The 24,279-nt window shown below is 45.1% G+C and overlaps 2 protein-coding genes across 2 annotated transcripts; both read right to left on the reverse strand.

Annotated features, from left to right (window-relative positions):
- Positions 1-20,222: 20,222 nt before the first annotated feature.
- LOC136412301 (uncharacterized) lies at positions 20,223-21,065 on the reverse strand. Its single transcript, XM_066395328.1, has one exon. It carries the CDS (start codon positions 21,063-21,065, stop codon positions 20,223-20,225), a length of 843 nt encoding a protein of 280 aa, XP_066251425.1.
- Positions 21,066-21,123: 58 nt separating this feature from the next.
- Positions 21,124-22,701, reverse strand: LOC136412302 (eukaryotic translation initiation factor 3 subunit A-like). Its single transcript, XM_066395329.1, has one exon. It carries the CDS (start codon positions 22,699-22,701, stop codon positions 21,124-21,126), a length of 1,578 nt encoding a protein of 525 aa, XP_066251426.1.
- Positions 22,702-24,279: the final 1,578 nt, after the last annotated feature.

Consider the following 24,279-nt stretch of genomic DNA (forward strand, 5'->3'; position numbering starts at 1 on the left):
TGTACTAACTCTTTGACCGTTTATTTCGGTCCACGCAAAACAGAATACATTATTAAGACGTGCCGCTTCATAAATTATGAAATTCTATGCACATAATTTTAACAAGTAATACGTTTGAGATACTCCAGAGGCAGGTATCTGAAGTATACTTTGTAAGTCAAAAGTAGTGCTAAAGAAGGTACCATCTATCTTTAGTAGTTCGAATTTTGTTTAAATTTTTCGCATTGATTACCTCATTTTTTCGTCGTAGATGTTCATTGTAGACCTCTTCTGGGATTGTTTTATTTTTATGTTGTGCACAGATTTCGCACTAGTCTTTTTTGGGGTGGAAAAATGTCATGTTGTAGTTGTTGTAAAATGTTCTCCGGTATGTTATTTCCGACATAAAATGCGTTTCGTTCTCTTCTCTGCACCACTGTACATAGAGGTCATACATTTTGCTAATGGGCAAACTCGGATCTAGATATAACTTTTTACTACTTTTCCGACAATAACGTAATTCCATAGTCACAAAGTTTTCAATGTGGATCTTTACATTTTTTATTAGATCATCATGTGTTTTATTTTTGGGGAATCCTTTTACCCCTCCTGTCAGGCAACTCAAAAACGCCTGTTTCGTTTACCCCTCGTAATGCGTGATCAACGGGTCCGTAGCTGATATACAGGGTGTTTTTTTTGGTGTGCCTACCATTGCTATCTTCGAAACGGTGAGAGTTACAACTTCAATTAAATTAGACTAAATTGGCGCCTTATGGAGCTGATTAAGGAAACCGCTGCAAGGTTGCCACATTTTCGGTAGTTTCCTAGATATTTGATAAATATGAAAATAGTCCAAAACTTCAATCTCTCGTATTTCGTATACTATTTGTGGCAGAAAAAAAGTTTAAATTACAAAGTTTCACAACTTTTTACTCTCTATAAAACAACATATCGAACGTCATTGTACAGCTTTTAGTAACTAAGTAATCGGTATCAACTTCATTATTTTAAATACGGTCCTGGAATTTTTATTTCATAATTCGAAAACGTTTTTTATTCTTGACAGATCCATGTATAAAATGTTTATATTTATTAACGTTTCAACCCTAATAATTCATCATCAGGCTATTTTTATTTACCTTTCTAAACTAAACTATATACTCTACTTTCTTATTAACCTACAGTAGTGGCCATAAGTATGGAAACTTTAAATATTCCTACAGATTTTCTTTCTGTGTTACTTTTATAAGATTGTCTTCATAGTATTGTTATATAAGAATGTACGCTATCAAAATATACAATAGGGGACGCTCTGAGATATTCTCAAAAAATAATCATCAGGTATGAAAATTTTAAGGTGGACAAAAGTATGGAAACCTATACATTTTATTTAAATAACTAAAGCAAAATAACATTTATTTCGATTTTTATTTAATATTTGGTGGCATAGCCATTTGCTTTAATAACAGCACATCTCTCGTTCATAGAAGAAACCCGTTTTTTACATGTTTCCATGGAAATTAATTTCCACTCTCGCTCTATAATACTAAACAAATGATTGACATTGTGAATTTTTTCTTTTCTAATTTGTCTTCCCAGATGTTCCCAAAGATGTTCGATCGGATTCAGGTCCGGACTTTGGGAAGGCCATTCCATTTTCGGCACACAGTTTACTTCAAACCAATTTTTAACGAGCTTAGATGTGTGCTTTGGGTCGTTATCTTGTTGGAAACTCCAAGATAACGGCATTTCCCACTCAGCAAACGGAAGCATATGGTTTACCAATATATCTTTATAAACGAATCGGTCCATAATGTCGTTTATTTTAATTAATGGACCAACGCCAGACACCGAAAAACATCCCCACACCATGACGCTTCCACCGCCGTGTTTCACAGTCGGCAACTGGTATTTAGGGTTGAATCTTTTATTCTTGGGACGTCTAACGTATCGAATACCATCACTTCCGAACAGCTGAAATTTGCTTTTATCGCTCCACAAGATGGTTTTCCATTTTTCTGGCGACCAGTTGATGTGCTCCCAAGCGAATGAAAGTCGCGCCTTCCTATTTTTTTTTTAAATAAGCGGTTTCTTTACAGGAACCTTACCAAATAAACCTTCATTCACTAAAATTCTCCGCACTATTCTATTTGGAACTACGATGTTTTGTTCTTCGGCAAGGCGCCTTGAAATATCCACCGAAGTCAACTGTGGGTTTTTCTCCGACATCCTTTTTATTAATTTTACGGTACTTTTGGAATATTTTTTGGGCCTACCCGGTCGTGGAGCATTGCTTGTTCTTTGACGTTCATGGAAGCGTTTTAATATTTTGGAGATAGTGCCTTTGGGGATAATTAAAGTACTAGAAATATCGCACTGCCTGTTCCCATTTCTATATAGTTCAACAATACGCTGTTTTACTTCTTCAGACAAATGGCGTTTTGGCATCGTTACTACTATGAACTTTATCAGATACTATGCAAAATTCTATAAATTTATCAATTATTTGCGATTTTTATCAACAAATGAAAAAAGTTTCCATACTTTTGTCCGCAGCAAATTTATTTTTTTATCTGCATTCTAAAGACAATACCAATAAATACCAATATACCAAGGATATCGATAAAGTAAAAATTGTTGAATCTATTGTATATGTTCGATTTCAATTTATACCCGGTAGTTAAGAAAAAATGCAATATTAAAGAAGTTTCCATACTTATGGCCACTATTGTATAATTATCCTAAATGTTCAAAGTGTCTCCCATTCTCCCTTAGACATAACCGTACATTATTTGTAAGTTTTTTTCTGGATACTTCTAAGTGTTCTAGATGTAATGCTTTGACACGCAAAGATAGTTTTATTTTTTAAGTCGTCAATATTTTCTGGTGGGTAGCTGAAAAACCAACTCCAATTTAAATTTATATCTTTGCCTTACCGAATGACATCTTTGCCTTGAAAGTCAGGAAGATCAGGGAAGGGTTAGTTGCACTTAAAAAAGTTTATTTTACTTTAAACGATTTTTCACTTTTTTTTCATAACTATACTTTATACACAGTGGTCCTAAATATCATTTGTAAACGGAGGGGGGTGATTTCCAGACTTAATAATTTTAACCTAGTTAGAGCCAAATTAACTTTTTATTACTACAAACACTACTATCAAATTTTAAAAAAATCGGCCACAGAATATTTCAGATATTTTTAAAACTCCGTTTTTTAAAAAACAATTAATGACCTGTATCTTGGAAACAATGTATTTCCGGACCTATGTTTATAATAATGAACTGTTTCTCATAAAATGACCTGAGGAATTACCCCCGTTCGTATGTACATGATATTTAGGAACACCCTGTATGAAATTAATTTCACCCGAGTATATTTTATTTTCTTCCTTGTGTAGCTCAACTGAATCTAAAAGTAAAATAAATCATGGTTTTACTAACAACAAGGTATTAAACATTCTTTATGATAGTTGAGTTGTTGAGTGTTTTATGCGAGCCCAAAAAATATCGGTGGCCTTTACTTTGCACTATAAATCTATTTAAGTCCGGATTTGCCACTCATTTTTGTACAATATTTGGTTTCTTTATTAACAAAATAACGATATTTATATCACTCAAATCAAAAGGATGACTTATCAAAACACGGTTATCACTACAGCAAAAATTAACTAAATTGATTTAATCATTTTTATCCATTAGAAATTTGCATTTTCGCTGACATCATAAAATACCTCAGCAATCATAAAATGTCAAAGTGATTTAGTCAATTTTAACTGATGTTAGAAGTACATTATTATTTAACTTGGTGACTTTGGGTGGGTTTACTTGAGTAGCGTTATGATGACATATATGACTTAGTTAATTTTTTTGTAATACATTTATGACTTTTACCTGTTACTTGGTTATTTTACGCCCACGATATGTACAAGCCCTAACACATAAAAGTTTGGACATCGACGTTTAACTTAATAATTGACAAAGAAATTAATAACACCGTTCAAAGGCTTGTTGAAACGAAAAGGTTACGTTTATTTGTCATATCAAGTGTATTTCTTTAACAACAAAAACATATTTGAAAGACAAGTTGAGTTACTATAACAAATGAAAAAAAAACAATTAAATTGACAACGCATAAATGTTCAGATACTTAATAATTTTTGAACAAAAACTAAGAATTAGTAAGAAGTTACATCGCCTTTCGACTGAATAACTGCCTCTATACGATTAGGCATTGATTTAACCAATGATAAACACATTTCCAGCGAAAAAAGGCCCCTCATGTGTCAGTGATTTTATTTTTTAACTCAAGAACGGTTCGTTGTGGATAATTTCTTAATTTCTGCTTCATTTTATGCCATATGTCTTCAGTAAAGTTAAGATCGGGACTATTGGTTGGCATTGAAAGAACTTTTAGCTTGTTTTTCTCAAACCATCTTGTAAATTTAGTTGTATGAGATGTAGCACCATCTTGTTGGAAACTAGTAGTCTTCTTCTGGATACAAATTACAAACATCACGCGCTCGGCAAAAGATTTTCTTGTAGATTGTTTTGGTACTTTTCGGTGTTTATAGCTTCATCTATGAACTGAAACTTGCCCAAACCCCGTGCAGACATGCACCCTCATATCGTTACACTTTTTGGGAATTTTACTGTTCGCTCAATGCAATTTTTGTGGAATGTTTCTGACCTCTATAGACCTAATTACTCGTTTGCGATAATCCCTGACACAAATATTAAATGTTGATTCGTTGGAGAACGTGACATTTGACCAGTCCACTACACTCCACAAACGTTTCGACTTTGCCCATATTTGCCGATTCTTTTTTTGTTTTTCAATAAGAAGAGGTTTTTCCTTAATCAAAAATAATTCGTTCATATTTTAATTTTGGCAGATAAAATAATAAGAAACAAAGCGGAATGCAATAAAAACCTAAACCGCACTTGTGAATACGCCTTCTGCATGTTTCTCGCGAAATATTAAACCCCACTTGATTGTTCCTGTCTAGTTATTTCGCGCAAAGTTCCTTTTCGAGATGCTTTGCACACTTTTACAAGTTTTCTTTGAAATCTTGATGCTGACTGTTTCCCTATACGGTTTAATTATGTATCATAAACTGTAGATTTTGCCAAACTCAGCTCTACAGCGATCTTGCGAACGCTATTACATATTTTCAAGGTATTTTTTAATGATTAAATCGCGAATTTTAGTATTTGTTGCTGCACCATGTGCAGTTTTCACTAAATTATGATCAACAACCAACAGCAACTGTCAGTAAATAAAGATTTCATATTTTGTTTTTAAAATCTACTCTTAGACATGGAATTTTTAGACGATGTCCGAACATTAATGTGCCACGATTTTTTGCCGAGGTTCAGAAATTGGTTATGCAACCTGGTTAAATATTTTCTAAAATCCATAATCATTATAGATTATAGACAAAAATACAGGGTAATTGGGATCTAAAGGGCCAAATTTTAATGTTGGATGGAGGGTTCTGCTGTAATATCATATTAACTATTAAAATGCTCCCTTAGGGTATTAACAACGAAGATACAAAGTATTTTATAGGTATGATCTAAATCTTTTTTTGTTTATATTTTTTTTATGGCTTGAGATATTTTCTCAAAATTTGGTAGTTTTATGTTACTTTCTATGCCTAAGAACCTTTAATAACAAGAATTGAAAAATTCCAGGTCCGGACTATTATATGCGATTTTTTGATATTTCTTTAAAAATAAAACACCCTGTATATTTAAAAAAAAATGCATATGTAGTTATTTAGATCATGATATAGTAGAAATATCTTCACATCTTGTTTTTGTGCCGCACCTCTCCCTTTATTTGTCAAATTAATTAAATATCTGATAATTTAAAATTTTTATCATAATTACAAGAATCTTAATTGCAAGCATTTCCAAATAAAGTAGGAATTACTATTTAGTTAATTTATACTAATGAAATTAGATTAAAAGAGTACTAAAAGAAATAAAACAACTCGCTTTTTCAGATTATTTATTTTATTTTATTATTACAGACTCTTCGTAATTTAAACCAAAAATCCGTTACCACTAAGTAAGATGGACTCACTCAACGAACTTAACCGACTTCGATCCACCATAGTTACACTAATGAAAAAACAAGAATCAGGAGAGACAAAATGAGAATACTAGCCTTTAGAAAATAAGATTCTAAACGAAATAACGCCTTTGAATGAAATCGGCTTATTGTTTGTGGGAGTCCTAAATCAATTTATTGAAGAAATGGAAGCTGCATTAGAAAAGGGAATAGAGATGGAAAAAATGTCATATGACGAGATCAGACTTAAGGTGGCTTCAACAATTACGTTTCTTGAAAGCGCATTTAACATAGAGGCATCAGAACCAAACATAGTCTCTTCAGCACCTGAGGAACATGCTTCTGAAGTAGACGAGGTAAGTCAACTGATTTTCAAGACCCTGGGGTGTACTGTGGTCCGCTAACAAAGAGTATAGGTAAGGAAGAGAAAACGGCACATTATCCCCAATTTCGAAGAAGCATTGGCACTAGTACTGAAAAGAAGTCTTTATTTACAAGGAAAAAGGGAGGTTGAGGAAAATATGTCAAAAGCTCCAGAGTTCTTACAAAATTGGTTAGTCTAGCTACTTTTATCTATTAGCAAAGAAATTAACGTATATTTAGTTCAATCTAACATTCTAATTTTCCAGGGAATCCTTGCATGACTTAATTTATACTTATCTCTAGTCCTCTTTGGTCGCAAAATATTCCAACTTTATGATGAAAGCTAGGTTTTTGTACAAAGAGATTGGAAACATTGGTCACCAAGGTTTATCTTTTCTTACTTTTCAGATATGTCCACATTCTAGTTTGAAGAGTACATTATAATTGTGTAGTCACAGTCGTTAGGTAAGCAGTTGAGTTAGCAGAAATGTTTTGTCCTGTCAAATTTTTACCTTGTTTTTTTTAAATAAGATTGTTACGTTATAAATAAAAGCTATGCAAAAGCAAAATTGTGCATTTTATAGAGCTTCAAATTCTCTACAAAATGGTGTATTTCACTTGTTTGAATGGTCAGTAATAAGCTTGCAATGTTTCCATAAAGAAAGTTTATGAATTTAGAGCCGATATTTTGTCCGCAACTGTATAATCCTCATAACTTTAATACCTTTTCAACATGATCGCGCAAACTTGCAACTAAAATATGTACTACATAACAGTAACTTGTCGGTATTATAGTTATCTTCCGACCACGCTCGCTACAATCGACTTTGCGGTATATAAATAAACTGTAATATAACCAATGAACTCGCCATAGAAAACCAACTCGCCTAACCTGATATAGTACTTATCTAATCGCGATGTATTACAATAACAATGGATTGTACGTAAAAAACTTTAACTTGATCTAACGTATAAAGCATTAAATTTTCAGTTGAAAATTTGCTGCAGACGTGGAAATCATATAAACATTTAAAACTGAAAATTGCCAACAGTTATCCCTGCATCTTAAGTTTTTCCTTTAGCAGAACTATAATACCAGGAAATCTTTAATTCACAGAAACACAAGGCCAACGACGAATGGAAGTTTCTGATAATACTATTAATGTCACATGGAACGTATTGTTATGTGACATATTAGGCTTCACCTCGGAAGGGTCAGTCATTCGATTTACCTTGCCCAAAGAAAGATTTGTAACGTTGAAATTTCCTAATGAAAGAGCACCGAAAATAGTACAAAGTGAATTTGAAAATATCGAAAGGTAATAAGCAAGAAATTTGCAGTTTATTGTGTAGGATAAGGTGGAGCAAAGTCGACCGATGAGGTAAAGCCGACCTCTGCCTTTTTCTGGACAACGGCAGCCTTCAACCAATTCATTTTGTTTTGGTAGTGTAGAGCATTGTATATGATCAAATTGGTTGTACAACAGATGTCATTCGGATTAAGTTGGATCGGTGAAATAACCACAAGTTGCTTTTTACGTGTCTCGAGTTTTTTTTGAAACAATATGTTTCTATTTTTTTCTATGTAAATTCCGTAATTGCGAAACAGATGAGTGATTTATAACCATTAGATATTCAATTATTTAAAATTGTATTGATTTCGTATACAAAGTGTGTGAATATATATATTTTTTGCACATGTATTGAAAGTAATATCATGGGGCAAAGCCGACCATTAAATGATGGGGTAAAGCCGACTGGTCTTTTTTCTGCTAACCTAACGTAGAAATAACTTTAATTCAATTGTCTGCCGACTGTCAATAAATCTAGATGTTTGTTAGTTTTCCCGTCAGACTGACACGAAATTTGATATATAGTAGCGTTTAGAAGAGGTCCTTAATTTATTTTAACTAGTATCGAATAATGGTGCGCAATTATAAAAGAAAAATTCAAGTGTAAAGAAATCGATCTCCGCCTAGCTGTTGCACTATGAAATTGGGAGCTTCGTTAAGAGCCGTTTCTTGCGAATTTGGCATACCAAGATCAACTTTATTATTGCATTGACGCAAAAACGAAAGAACTATGCATACATTAGTGTCATCAGAAGTAGAACTGAATGAATTAGTAATCGTTAGGCATGGTCGTGACACGGTAAGGTATTAAACACTAAAGCTATTATCAATCCGAAGCAGCTGAAAATCAAGCGATCATAATATCTCAAAATATTCGTATTTTTATTGAATTTAATTTGTTAACAGGTGCTCGGCAAAGAAAAGGAAAATGCTTTAGAAGAATATTTGATGTATTCCTTCGACATTTACTTTGGGTTGATAGAGTTATATGATCATTTCCAATGCAAAGGTAATAACACATGTCCCACGTGTTGTCAACAAAAACAATAACACGCTCCAGATTTTTCGAACTCAACATCTTTTTATTATAAAAGCTCAGGACAATTAGTATTAGATAGTCGTATTTTAATCGTCCTCTATGAAATAGTGTAAAACGTGTACGAATTAATAAATTATGCTATCAACTTGTATTTAGTTTACTTTTTAAAAAGTAAATTCCAAAAGGACCTAACGTAACTGGCGCAATCGGTAGGATCCTTTCGGGTGCGTGTTATAAGTGAAAAATCGAGAATCGGCGGTGCGAGTATTTACGACCCAGAAAGTGGCGTTATATTTTCGCGATTCTGAGTTCTCAAAGTTCACCCCGCAATCAGCACCTTCTGTCTTAACAGATTAGAAAGGATCAAGCAAAAAAAAAGAGGACCTTGTGACTCCTGACCGCATCGCCTTTTGGTAAATCTAACAACGAGCAGTCAGTCGGATAAAGTATCCACTCAACTATAAAAACCAGTGCCACCTCCGGCAAGACATCTTCCCACAGGCATTGTCAACACGGATTGAGTAGAGACTGAGTAAGTCATCCACCTCATCACCAGAGAAACATTTGTTTTAAGTGGTTCATGTTTAATTCATGAAAAAAGTCAGAAAGCAAATTTTAAGTGAAATAACGTATCCTCGTATTAGAGCAAATTCAGAAACCAGTAATAAAAGTAATAATTCTATTTTATAATATAATATTGATCAACTTTATAACGAAGGAGACATTGACAATTGTAATTTAGACGATAGTAATATTAGCATAGACATGGCAGACGCTTTGAGATCTACAGTCTCTTTATTGAAAACTTTTGACGGAACTCCTGCTAAACTAGAATCATTCCTTAAGCAGATAGATACGTTCCATGCAAGATATTTCAATAATGACCAGTCTCAGCAAGAATATGTCTTGTTAGCTATAAAATCAAAAATTTTAGGTCAGGCTGAGGATTACCTCTTAACGCGACCAGACTTACAGAATTGGGATGAAATTAAAATTGCCTTGAGACAAAAATTCAACGACCCATTAACAAGAGCGAATTTGCAGCAGCAATTAATCTTTTTATCAAGAACAAACGAAACTGTACAAGATTATGTGCAAAAACTAAAGGCCTTGGTCACCCAAGTTAATGCGAAAATCTGTTCAGAAGTAATCAATATAGAGGCATAAAATATTCTTATTTCTCAAAACGAGCTGACCGCCACGCAATATCTATTAGCAAATATCTCTAATGAACTGCGTACGTTGTTAATTGTGCAAAACCTACAGAATCTAGATCAGGCTACAAACATTATTACTAATTATGAAGTCCTAATGAGCCAAATTACTTTTAAAAGCAATTATTTGAATCAAAGCCGCCCTTCGAATCAAAATAGGCCCAATCCAAATAATACTTGTAGTCACCAAAATTTCTCAGGACCGACTAATTTTCATCCAGTAAATCGAATGTTTCTACCCCAACCTAACCAACGTATGGGCTTAAACCAACAGCCTAGGTTCGTCCCACGAAACCAATCAAACCAACAGCCTAAATTTACCCCGCAAAATCAGCAATTTGTCTCACGGAACCAGTTCCAAAATCAAAAACAGACATACTTTCAAAAACAGTACCCACAGCCAATGTCGGAAGTCAGTACTGCAATACCGCAAACTCATAAAAGCTTTGCTCAAACCAGACCCCATCGACCATTTCAATCTCAATTCGCTCAACAATCACAACCAAAGTATACATTTCGGGAATTAACGCATATAGAAAATAATTCCTACCCCGATGATATAGATTTTCTACCTGGCAATGACGCAGGAATCGAGGAATATATCGAGATTGAGGGAAACCAGGAAGGAAATTTTCAAGCAGCGGCCTGGCAATCAGAATCCCATGGATAAATATAAATAGCTTCCAAACTAACCAGCTATCATATATTGAAATCCCTAATTCCCAGATTAAATTACTTATAGATACAGGTTCTCATGCGTCTCTTCTTAGACCCTCAGTGGCAGAAAATTTATTTCCCAATTCAATAATACCCTATGTAAATACCCTTCAGACTTGTGCAAGAACCAAAAAGGCTACCCACAAGGCTAGCATTCCCTTACTTTCGTGTTATGGAATATCTAAACCCATTAACTTAGCTTATACCCATTCCACGTATATTTTGATGGCATACTCGGAATCAAAGACCTTCAAAAATCAAAACAGATCATAGATCTTCAAAATAAGGTGTTAAGGAATGATCAATTAGCGATACCATTTCAATATCCGCGGAATTTCGAACGGATCAACTTGGATATCACGAAAACCACTTAGAGCGTTACTTTTTTTTCCGTAATCTACTCGCTTAGTAGTTCAACAATATGTTTTTCTTTTGGTGCGGAAATGCTTTGTTCAAAAGTTTGCTTTTCCACATTTATTTCAATACTTGACTCTCTTACGGGACCATGAAGCGAACAGGGGTGCTGGGTGGGATAAATGAAAGTAAATTGAGGTAAGTTTAGGTAAATTGTAGTCCCGTGGATTGAGCAATCTATCGAGCGCGTCCCTCGGGTGGCGGATAGGGGAACGGCCAGGACTTCTCACGAGGTCACTGGTTAGTGGGAGTGATAAGTGATGGCTTCAGCCTAAAAACTGCAAGTCCGGAACGAAAACTTCCGCCGTGGACCAGCTTAACAAACCGTAAACAGCTGATGGATTTCGGCAACGGGGGCAAGGATGTCCTCGGGGCCGGGATGGATCAGGTGTCCTGAAAATTATCCAAATTACTAGCTTATTCCTATCCTAAATAACCTATACTTACCTAATACTTACCTGGATGATGTGAAGTCTGTATGTGTGAAACTTTATATACTTATCGATGATGAGTGACCTGAAAAAATGAGTACCCCAGGCGGGTGGTAATCCCGCCGCCGGCTCCGACCGGGTGAAAGCCCTGGTGACCGGTGTTGGCCCCAAGGATTCTGCGGAGGGCCGAAGACACTCACGGAAGAACATCCTGCCGAACAGGCTGGATGGGATGGAGCTGAGGGAGGGGTTCACAAGGAGTTCGAAGCTCAAGCGAACCCCCCCAAAGAAGATAGGAGGAAAGGACAATGACAAGGACAAGGACAATGAGAGGACTGGAACGGGAACAAAGGAGCAGGTAAGGAGGGCGAGTGAGGGGACAATGAGGGAGGAACTCTCCTTTGTCTTCTCGGAGGAGATGCCTCCACCTGCGAGTACCCCGAAGCGGGAAAAGCGGAGGAGGTCACAGGAGAGCTTCTCCCTATCTTTTACAGGGACGGCGCTGGAGGAGGCGATCGCGAGGGTGGGGGACCTCGATCGTCTCCTTAAGGAAGGATACAGACCTAGGCAGGATGTGGTCGATGCCGTGGCGGGGGTGATGAGTGTGCTGCGCAGAGCGGGAGGAGAATGGGGCCCTGAAGGAGAGAGTTGCAGCGTTGGAGAGGGAGGGGATGACGGCGGCAGAGACCAACACCTGCGCCGTCCAAACCAAAATGGAGGAGGAGATGAGGGTGAGGATCCAGGGAGAGCGGATCCGCAACCTAGTGGCAACCGGGGAGGTGTGTGCGGCGATCCGAGAGCGCTGGGAGGCGGGTCTGTTCAAACAGACGGAGGTCGCTCAAGGGGACCCCCTCTCGGAGGGCTACCAGAGCGATCTCTGCATGGTGGTGGAGGACGCAACCAGCCCCCTGAAGGCAATAGTTCGGGCGCTGTGGCCAGAGTTGAAGGAGTTGGGGGACGACCACGAGGCGGTGGTGATGCTCTACCATGTGCAGACCTGTGGGATGCGCAAGGGGAGCAGGACAGAGACGCGAGAACGCTTCGTTTTCTACCGCCAACTGCGCGGGGAGCTGACACCTGACGCGGTTTCCGGATCGCTGAAGGAATTGGTAGAGGCCACGCGAGGGCAGGGGAGGACGAGGGTGGTCGTTCTCCAGATGCAGGGAGCAGACTTGGCGCGGCTCAGGAAGCTAGGCGAGCTGGCGACGGATGGGAGCGGGGTAGCAGCACTCCGATTCTATCTAACCGGGAACGGGGAGAGTGGGGCGAAGAGGGCCAACTTCAAGGAGGAGGAGGTCATCTTCGTCGAAGGAGGAGGGGAAAATCTACCTCGACGCCCTGAAGAAGGTGCGGCAGGTGGTGGCCACAGGAGGAGCGGGGATGAAGGTGGGCACGGTCCGGGAGACGAAGAAGGGCGAGATCTTTCTGACCTTGCCCAAGGGGGGAAATGGGGAGCAGCTGAGGGAGTTGCTTTCCAAGGAGCTGGGGGGTGGTCGTGTGAGGGGGGACTGGGCGTTCGGTGGCCTTCCTTGCCTACGGCCTAGACGTGGTGATCACAGGGGAGAAAGTGATAGGGGCGGTGGCGACCGCGGCTGGCGTGGGGCGAGGACAGCTACGGCTGCTGAGCCTACGACCCAGCTTCGGGAGCTGCCAAACCGCCAACCTTCTGGTGAAGGCTGGGGCAGCGGCATGCGTGCGACGAATCGCGGACCTCCAGGTCAGTATCTCGCGATGCTAGCTGAGGGAGCGACGTGAGACAGTACGGGGGAGTGCAAGGGGAAGGACCGCTCGCAGCTCTGCGCAAGGTGCGCACAGGGGGGCCACAAGTCCGCCACCTGCAGAGCGGAGCGGTACTGCCCCATGTGCAAAAAGGGGGGGCATAGTGCTGGGGGACCTGGGTGCGAGCCCAAGGCCAAGGGAGAACCCAAGGCCAAGGGCGAACCCAAAGCCAAGGGAGAACCCAAGGCGAAGGGGGAACCCAAGGGCGAGGGGTCGCAGAATATCCCGAAGGCAGGGCAGAGACCGGTGGCGGCCTCCACCCCCAGGATGGAGCAGGACGGAGGTGACTCCCCATCAACCAGCTTCCTGAGGTCGCTGGTGGGAGATGGAGAGGGAGACGCCGAGGAAAGGACGGGGAAGGAGTAGGAGTTGATACGGGTGAGTGTGCGTGAGTGTGAATGTTAGTGTGGGTTGTCTGGGGTCATGGCGTCGGACAGGGAACTGCTGTGCCTGCAGATCAACCTGGACAGGGGCCGTCTCGCGATGGACCTCATGTACCAGGTGATCAGAGAGCAGGGCATCCATGTGGTGCTCGGTCAGGAACCGTGCGTGGCTGAAGGGAGCTTAGTACGGTACAGGTGCGACGATGCTTTCATCTGGCTTGCGCCGGGTGTGAATGTGCAGTCAATCCACCGAGACCGGGGGTTCGTTGCAGCGGAGCTGATCGGCGTCACTCTCGTCTCCGCGTACTTCTCCCCGAACAGGACCACTGCCTTTTTCGAGGCGTGGCTTCGGCGGCTAGAGGGGTATGTCAGGGGGCGTGACGGCAGGAAGGTTCTTGTCGCTGGGGCCCTGAACGCTAAGAGTGGGCGGTTCGGCTCCTGGGTGACGAATACCTACGGGCGGGTCCTGGAGGAGTTCCTGGATACCGTGGAACTTGTCCCCATCAACACCGGGGGCGAGTGGACGTTCGGGAACCGGAACGGCAGGTCGCTGATCGACGTGACCATGGTAGGTACGACTGTGCATGGTTGCGTGCGTGATTGGAATGTGGAGGTGGGAATGGAGAGTGGGAGTGGCCACAAGTACATCTCCTATCGCTTAGCGCGACGGGGAACCGTACCTGTTGGCGTGGACAGAAGTGAGAAGAAGGTAGGATGGAAAGTGAATGAGAAGGGGTTAGGGCGATTGAGCCAGTACGTGATGATGCATGATAGTCTGGGCAAAGTGGAAACTCCCGAAGGAATAGTTCGGGAGATAAGCGAAGCTTGTGACCAGTGTTTAAGGAAGCGTGAGAGTGGGAATTCGAAAGGGGAGGTGTACTGGTGGAACGAAGAGGTCGCCGAAAGGCGGAAAGCATGTATGAGAGCAAGAAGGACTTGGACGAGAGAGAGAGGAAGGGGGCGGCTTCGGTCTAGATCCGAAACGGTTGAGGCCGAGGCAGCCGACAGGTATAAAACGGAAAAGAAGGCTCTCAAGATGTCTGTAAGGAAGGCCAAGAGAGATGAGTGGAATCGTGTGTGTGCGGAGCTGGAAACGGACGTCTGGGGACTCGGCTACAAGACTGTGGCTGGGAAACTTGGCCGACTGAGAAGTGGTCCCCTGCCCACGGCAGAAATGCACAGGCAGGTGGACACGCTGTTCCCGGTGAAGCCGCGGGTAATGTGGGAAAAGGTGCGGGTGGTGCCGGATGAAGTGCCTCGGGTTACGGCGGAGGAGATCCGCCGGGCGGTCGGGGAACTCAAGAGCCGCAAGGCTCCGGGACTGGACGGAATACCGAACGAGGTCTTGAAGCTTTATCTTGGGGCAGTGCCCCAGGGTATGGTGGGTTGCGTGAATCGCATCTTGACCTCGGGCGAGTACCCTAAGGTTTAGAAGAGGACTCGACTCGTGCTGGTGGAGAAGCCGAAGCGTAATCCGAGTGCGGAGGCCGCGTACCGGCCCATATGCCTAGTGGACGGACTCGGGAAAGTGGCGGAAAAGGTGGTCAAGACCAGATTGCTGGAAGAAGCGACGAGGTATGGGATGATTGATGAGAGACAGTATGGGTTCGTTAAGGGCAGGAGCACCCTGGACGCCATGCAGTCTGTCATGCAGGTCGTGGAGGAGATCAGGGGGAAAAGTTACACGCATGCGGGCTTCTGCGTCATGGTAACGATAGATGTGAAGAACGCTTTCAATAGTGCACCGTGGGACCTCATCATGAATGTGTTGAGGAGGTCCCCGGTGAGCGGGTACCTCTTGAACGTAGTTCAGTCGTACCTGCATGCTTGGGTTTTGTTGTTGCCAGACGGGGGGGTCCGAGAGTTGTCGTGTGGGGTGCCTCAGAGGTCTTTGCTGGGCCCCGCCTTGTGGAATCTCTACTACGACGGGATACTGACGGCCGGGTACCCGCGTGGAGTCACTCCGGTGGCTTAAGCGGACGACCTGGCGTTGGTGGTCACGGCGGGGGACGGGGAAACCCTAGAGATGCGGACTAGGCAGGCCATGGAACTGGTCGCCGATACGTTCGAACGCATGGGACTTAGCATGGCCACGGAAAAAACCGAAATGGTTCTCCTGGCCGGGCGAAGGAAAATAAGGAGTATGAGTCTGAGAGTGGACGACGTCTTGTACGAGACGAAAGAATGCGTGAAGTACCTGGGAGTGTGGTTCAGCAGAAATGCTCGCTTCGGTGAGCATGCGCGCCGGACCGCCGAAAAGGTATCGAGAGTGATTGGGAAGCTCGAAGGCATATTACCTAGAGTCGGTGGATTGGGGTATGAGAGACGAAGGTTGATGGTGATGGCGGCATCGTCGGTTCTGCTGTACGCAGCTCCAGTCTGGAAGACGGAGATGATGTGCGGCAAGTACGTGGCCATCCTGGAGAGGGCAAATCGTTTGCTCGCGCTCCGGGTGGCCAGTGCCTATAGAACGGCACCCACAGAGGCGGTGCAGGCTTTAGCCAAGATACCTCCGGTGCGGATTAGAGTGCTAGAGCGAAGTATGCTGAGCGAAGGTAGAAGCGAGGCGAAAGAATGGGCGATGAGAGAATGGGAGAAGGACTGGGAGAAGTATGAGGGCTGGATCAAAACCTTCATACCCCGGATCCGGATCTGGTGCGAGTGCGAGTGGAGTAAGAGCGGGTATGCGCTGTCACAGGTATTTACCGGGCACGGCGTGTTTGGTAAGTATCTGAAGCGCATAGGGGTGGAGAGGAGTGCGAGTTGCTGGTTCTGCGTTGCGAATGAGGACACACCGGAGCATACGCTCTGGGAATGTCCAGAATGGGAGGGCTATCGGGTGGAGGCCAGGGAGAGTGGACTCGACCTGGACCGAAACAAGATAGGAAACGAATTGGTGGAAAGTGTGAGAAAATGGGAAGCATTTGAGGGCCTGACGGAGAAAATCCTGAAGGCTAAGATTGCAAGGGAAAACGAGAGGAAGAAAAGTGGGGTGCGTTGCCGTGTCCGCACCTAGTCAGGAAGATCAAGGAAGCCTCGATGTAATGCCGAAAGGCGGTCCCGGGGCAGAAGAGGGGAGGTGGGTTTAGTGGGTAGGCGGGCGACGTAATGATCGGTCGAATCCCACACTACCCGGCTGTGGACCAAGTCGGGTGTCTTAAGAAGATTCCCTCCTCCTCGCAAAAAAAAAGGTAAATTTAGGTAAGTATATAGCAAAATAAACTTAGTTTTTTTGGATTAATCTATTTATTATCGGAAATCACCATATTCCAAACGAATTATATTTAATAAAGCTTCCATTGGGTCGATATTGATTTTCCGACAATAGCGACGCCAGAGTTCTTCACACAGAACATCAGCGAATTGACTTTCCGGTATAGATCGTCCTTTCAATTTTCGCTTCAATACGTTCCACTGAGATTCTATCCTTTGTGTATGTGTTCCATCCTCAGCAATAAACTCTTTGCTGTGATTTACCATATGATGACTGTAGCCCAAATTCTTAAGGCCATCCAACAATCAGTCCACACATCGGATCCTTCAACTACATGTTTCTGAATGATGGGCAGCAGAACCTCCGCACTACGCTTGTTGTCAGGACATAGTACACAACGCAAATCTTCCGATCCTTCCGCTATTATGCCTAGAACCCAATGCCCATTAAGAATCCTTCCCCTGTTATATTTTCTATGACCAAACATAGACTGGTCAATCTAAAATGTAATACTATTTATTTATCAATGTATTTATGTAAAATTGAATCATAAAGAGATTCTGGAACTAACCCGAACTAACCTGAACTACAACATCTTAACCTCCAGTTTTAGGCATTTGTTCCTGTATTTTGGAGAAAGCTTCTGTTACCATTTCCCTACAATATCTTACACGATTGGAAATTGTGTCTGTAACAAGCAGCTTTTCCCCATCTTGCGTACAAGCTCACTGGATTTGTTCATAACTTGAACCGTGAGCGTAATGGTAAAGTATACTAGTATAAAAAGATTAAATTAAAAAATATATATATATTTATTAATTAATACTCACATGAATTCACTTTGAATTGAAAGCCGAGAATTTTCAAACCATGTGGCACTGGAGACGAATATGTCAGGTCGACATTTATTCCATTTTGGACATCGATATCGACCCAAATTAGTGTCAGAGTCAAAATAATGCGAAAAACGCGCAACTGGTTCGGAATGACCTTTTGTTTTGCTTCTACAAAATGGCGGCTTCGGAAGAAGTCCTTCTCGTAAAGCTAGTTGATAACCTTCTTCATGGGTTTTAGGCAACATATTATCAAACCATTTATATTCCATGATTCCAACTTTAAATTTCCAAATAAAATCGTTTACCTATATCGGTCCCTTTTATTGGGGCATTGGAGACACGCTAAATTGCGGATCTCAGCATTAGTTCAATTTAGACTGCGTCTATTCACAAGTAGCGTATTTCTCAAACATAAAATAACCTTCGGTATGGCTTTTTGGGTGTCGTCGTCACTCCCTCCACATAAAATCTCCCCAACAAATACTGACATACATTGGCGTAGCTTAAGGGACTAACTACGGCTAGTTTACGATTAAAATTAACTAATTGCCTAACTCAAGGCACCAACAATACTACAATTTATCTTTTTTTTTGCGAGGAGGAGGGAATCTTCTTAAGACACCCGATTTGGTCCACAGCCGGGTAGTGTGGGATTCGACCGACCATTACGTCGCCCGCCTACCCACTAAACCCACCTCCCCTCTTCTGCCCCGGGACCGCCTTTCGGCATTACATCGAGGCTTCCTTGATCTTCAGACTAGGTGCGGACACGGTCACGCACCCCACTTTTCTTCCTCTCGTTTTCCCTTGCAATCTTGGCCTTCAGGATTTTCTCCGTCAGGCCCTTAAATGCTTCCCATTTTCTCACACTTTCCACCAATTCGTTTCCTATCTTGTTTCGGTCCAGGTCGAGTCCACTCTCCCTGGCCTCCATTTGATAGCCCTCCCATTCTGGACATTCTCAGAGCGTATGCTCTGGTGTGTCCTCATTCGCATCGCAGAATCAGCAACGCGCATTTCTTTCCACCCCGATGCGCTTCAGATACTTATCAAACACGCCGTGCCCGGAAAATACCTGCTACAGCGCATACCCGCTCTTACTCCACTCGCACTCGCACCAGATCCGGATCCGGGGTATGAAGGTTTTGATCCAGCCCTCATACTTCTCCCAGTCCTTCTCCCATTCTCTCATCGCCCATTCTTTCGCCTCGCTCCTACCTTCGCTCAGCATACTACGCTCTAGCACTCTAATCCGCACCGGAGGTATCTTGGCCAAAGCTAGCACCGCCTCTGTGGGTGCCGTTCTGTAGGCACTGGCCACCCGGAGCGCGAGCAAACGGTTCGCCCTCTCCAGGATGGCCACGTACTTGCCGCACGTCATCTCCGTCTGCCAGACGGGAGCCGCGTACAGCAGAACCGACGATGCCGCCATCACAATCAACCTCCTTCTCTCATACCCCAAACCACTAACTCTAGGCAGTATGCCTTCGAGCTTCCCAATCACTCTCGATACCTTTTCGGCGGTCCGGCGCGTGTGCTCACCGAAGCGAGCATTTCTGCTGAACCACACTCCCAGGTACTTCACGCATTCTTTCGTCTCGTACAAGACGTCGTCCACTCTCAGACTCATACTCCTTATTTTCCTTCGCCCGGCCAGGAGAACCATCTCGGTTTTTTCCGTGGCCATGCTAAGTCCAATGCTTTCGAACGTATCGGCGACCAGTTCCATACCTCGTCGCTTCTTCCAGCAATCTGGTCTTGACCACCTTTTCCGCCACTTTCCCGAGTCCGTCCACAAGGCATATGGGCCGGTACGTGGCCTCCGCACCCGGATCACGCTTCGGCTTCTCCACCAGCACGAGTCGAGTCCTATTCCAAACCTTAGGGTACTCGCCCGAGGTCAAGATGCGATTCACGCAACCCACCATACCCTGGGGCACTGCCCCAAGATAAAGCTTCAAGACCTCGTTCGGTATTCCGTCCAGTCCCGGAGCCTTGCGGCTCTTGAGTTCCCCGACCGCCCGGCGGATCTCCTCCGCCGTAACCCGAGGCACGTCATCCGGCACTACCCGCACCTTTTCCCACATTACCCGCGGCTTCACCGGGAACAGCGTGTCCACCTGCCTGTGCATTTCTGCCGTGGGCAGGGGACCACTTCTCAGTCGGCCAAGTTTCCCGGCCACAATCTTATAGCCGAGTCCCCAGACGTCCGTTTCCATCTCCGCACACACACGATTCCACTCATCTCTCTTGGCCTTCCTTACGGACGCCTTGAGAGCCTTCTTTTCACTTTTATACCTGTCGGCTGCCTCGGTCTCGCCCGTTTCGGATCTAGACCGGTGCCGCCCCCTTCCTCTCTCTCTCGTCCACTTCCTTCTTGCTCTCACACATGCTTTCCGCCTTTCGGCGACCTTTTCTTTCCACTAGTACACCTCTCGTTTCGCATTCCCACTCTCACGTTTCCTTAAACACTGGTCACAAGCTTCGCTTATCTCCCGAACTATTCCTTCGGGAGTTTCCACTTCGCCCCAACCGTCATGCACCATCACGTACTGGCTCAATCGCCCTAACCCCTTCTCGTTCACTTTCCATCCTACCTTCTTCTCGCTTATATCCACGCCAACAGGTACGGTTCCCCGTCGCGCTAAGCGATAGGAGATGTACTTGTGGCCACTCCCACTCTCCATTCCCACCTCCACATTCCAATCACGCACGCAACCATGCACAGTCGTACCTACCATGGTCACGTCGATCAGCGACCTGCCGTTCCGGTTCCCGAACGTCCACTCGCCCCCGGTGTTGATGGGGACGAGTTCCACGGCCTCCAGGAACTCTTCCAGGACCCGCCCGTAAGCATTCGTCACCCAGGAGCCGAACCGCCCACTCTTGGCGTTCAGGTCCCCAGCGATGAGAACCTTCCTGCCGTCACGCCCCCTGACATACCCCTCCAGTCGCCGAATCCACGCCTCGAATGAAGCAGTGGACCGGTTCGGAGAGAAGTACGCGGAGACGAGAGTGACGCCGTCCAGCTCCGCCGCAACGAACCCCCGGTCTCGGTGGATCGACTGCACGCTCACACCCGGCGCAAGCCAAATGAAAGCATCGTCGCACCTGTACCGTACTAAGCTCCCTTCAGCCACGCACGGTTCCTGACCGAGCACCACATGGATGCCCTGCTCTCTGATCACCTGGTACATGAGGTCCATCGCGAGACGGCCCCTGTCCAGGATGATCTGCAGGCACCGCAGTTCCCTGTCCAACGCCATGACCCCATACATACCCACACCAGCACTCACATTCACACACACTCACCCATGTCCGCTCCTAGTTCTTCCCCGTCCCTTCCACGGCTCCTCCATCTCCATCCGCCACCAGCGACCGCAGGAAGCTGGTTGATGGTGAGTCCTCGCCGTCCTGCTCCGTCCTGGGGGTGGAGGCCGCCACCGGCCTCTGCCTCGTCTTCGGGGTGCACGCCCCCATCCAAGCTCCTTGGCGAGAAGCTCCCTGAGCCTCTCTCCCTTCCCCCCCTTGGGCACGGTCAGAAGGACCTCGCCCTTCTTGGTTTCCCTGACCATGCCCACCTTCACCTCTCCCCCCCCGGTCGCGACCACCTGGCGTACCCTTTTGAGGGCATCCAGGTAGGTCGTCCCCGCCTCCCTGGTGACGAAGATGGCCTCCTCCTCTCTTGAGTTGGCCCTCCCCGTCCCGCTCTTCCCAGCCCCGGCCAGATAGAAGCGGAGCGTAACTCCGCCCCCCTCCGCCGCCAGCTCCCCCAACCACCACCCTGGTTCTCCCCTCCTCCCTCGCAGTCTCCACGAGGTCGCTAAGGGCCCCGTAGACACCCTTTGGGCTCACTTCCCCACTAAGACGTCGGTAGAAGACGTATCGTGTCTTCTCCTCCGTCCTCCCCCCTTTCCGCAGCCGGCACGATTGTACCAAGAATGGCACCCTTCCTTCCTGGTCCTCCCCCAGCTCTTCCAGTTCAGGGAGCACTCTGAGCACCCCGCCCCGTGCCGCGGAAGTTTTACCCCCCACGATTACCCCCAGGTCACTCCCGTAACCCTCACCATAAGGATCTCCACTTACCTGCTCCGTGTTCGAGAACAGACCCTCCTCCCAGCGCTCCCGGATCGCCGCACGCAGCTCTCCAAAGGCAACCAGTCGGTGGATCCGCTCCCTCTGCTCTCTGACCCTCCTCTCCTCCGCAGACTCGGTTTGGGTGGCACCGTCTACCATCTCCCTCGCAGTCGCGCCATCCCTCTCCGTCGCCTTGATCCTCCTCCGAAGGTACCCGTTCTCCTCCCTCAGTCTCTCCAGCTCCTCACCAGTCCTGTCCTCGCGGGCCGCTCTGCGTAGCACGCTTCGCAGCCCCGAGACAGCGTTCACAAGTTCCTGGCTCGGCCTGTAGCTCCTCTTGAGCAGCCGCTCCAGGTCCTCCGCCCTCGTCACGGCCTCCTCCAGGGCAGTTCCCATCTCCCCCGTCGATTGGGAGAGGCTCTCCTCCGCCTCTCTCCTCCTTTTGCCCCTGTGGCTAGGGGTGCTGGTGGATGGGGGCATCTCCAGGGAGAAGGCAGAGAAGAACTCCTCCCCCCCCAGTGCGCTGACCGTCCCCTCCGATGCCCTCCTAATAGGGAGCGCCTCCGACGCAGCCAGAGACCTCCATATCTCCCCCGGGGCCGTCTCCCTGCGAGTGGGTGGAGACCTCTGCATCCGTTCGCTCCTTGCAAACGGACTCTCCATCCCCCTCATCTCCTCCTCTTCCGCGGCGCCTTCAACGCCGGAGCGGTTCTGGCCCCCCCCAGAATCCTTGGGGCCAGCACTGGTCACCGGGGCTTTCACCCGGTCGGAACCAGTGGCGGGATTTTTACCCGCCTGGGGTACACGTTTCTGGATACCACTCATCATGTCTAAAATTGAAATTATATTAACACATATATGGACATCACACATCCAGGTAAGTATTGGGTAAGTATAGGTTATTTAGGATAGGAATAGACTAGTAATTTGGATAATTTTCAGGACACTCCGAGGAGGCGGCTCATCACAAGGATAAGGATAAAGATAAGGTAAGAGGATAAATTGCACTTTGGGATTGAAGTACAATTTCAGCTCGAGTACCGCAGATTCGCCACGTCTGTGTTCACTGGATGAAGGTGAACCCCCACGGAGCCGCTAGGAACTGGTCTTCCATCCAGCCACGCATCCCTTCGGCGCGCACCCCACCTTAGGATTTGGGAGGTATTTATAGTGGCCTCACCACGCGATCCCGAAGGATCCCCACGTACCCAATCATCCCGGATGTTGACCACATCACTGCAGCCCCCACCAAGACCCATCGGCTGTTTGCGGTTTGCTCCTTGGAGGTTATTGGAAGAACAGGATACCCCGAAGAGTTGGATTTTCTAAGGACGTCAGGTGAGTTGGGAGAAGTTGCACTCTGTGAGGTAAGTACAATTTCAGCTAAGGTACCGCGCGCTTGCCAAGCCCGTGTCCACAGTGTGGACCCCTTCGAGGCCGCTGAGGAGTGGGCTTCCCCCCATCCTTGCATCTCTTGGGCGCGCGCCATGCCACGAGAATTGGAAGGTGTTATAGTGGCCTCACCACTCGATCCCCGAAGGGATCCCCGTTCACCTGATCCACCCCGGCCCCGAGGACATCCTTGCCCCCGTTGCCGAAATCCATCAGCTGTTTACGGTTTGTTAAGCTGGTCCACGGCGGAAGTTTTCGTTCCGGACTTGCAGTTTTTAAGCTGAAGCCATCACTTATCACTCCCACTAACCAGTGACCTCGCAAGAAGTCCTGGCCGTTCCCCTATCCGCCACCCGGGGGACGCGCCCGATAGATTGCTCAATCCACGGGACCTAAATTTACCTAAACTTATCTCAACTTACTTCAGCTTATCTCAACTTACCTCAATTTATTTTTATTTATCCCACCCAGCACCCCTGTTTGCTCCACGGTCCCTTAAGAGGGTCAAGTATTGAAATAAATGTGAAAAAGCAAACTTTTGAACAAAGCATTTCCGCACCAAAAAAAAAAACATATTGGTGAACTACTGAGCGAGCAGATTACAGGGAAAAAAAGTAACGCTCTAAGTGGTTTCCGTAATATCCAAGTTTTACATTTCGAACAATATATGATTGAAATCCTACCCCATACCTTGCAAGAAACCACAGTCAGAACCACATTACCGAATGATACAACATGGTTAATGAATCATTATCAGGATGAGCAAATCGAAATAAAGCCCTCGCTGATAACCGTACGCAATCATACATATACAATTGATATTCTAAATCATTCTGAAAATACTGCTACTATCAAATACAATATAAACGAAGACTTACCCTTAGAACCTATTGAAATTAACAATTAGGAAATTCTCCCATTGGAAATAAAAGATAAGCATCGGAATTACTCAGGGCAAAAATACGAAGCCGTAGATCTAAAACCCCTAATTAGACAAGAACACTTAAACAG

This window comes from Euwallacea similis, chromosome 11 (assembly GCF_039881205.1).
Source record: "Euwallacea similis isolate ESF13 chromosome 11, ESF131.1, whole genome shotgun sequence".
Taxonomy (NCBI): domain Eukaryota; kingdom Metazoa; phylum Arthropoda; class Insecta; order Coleoptera; family Curculionidae; genus Euwallacea; species Euwallacea similis.

Excerpts from the sequence above, each read along its gene's own strand:
- LOC136412301 (XM_066395328.1), bottom strand. The coding sequence starts at position 21,065 with ATGGCGTTGGACAGGGAACTGCGGTGCCTGCAGATCATCCTGGACAGG.
- LOC136412302 (XM_066395329.1), bottom strand. The coding sequence starts at position 22,701 with ATGAGTGGTATCCAGAAACGTGTACCCCAGGCGGGTAAAAATCCCGCC.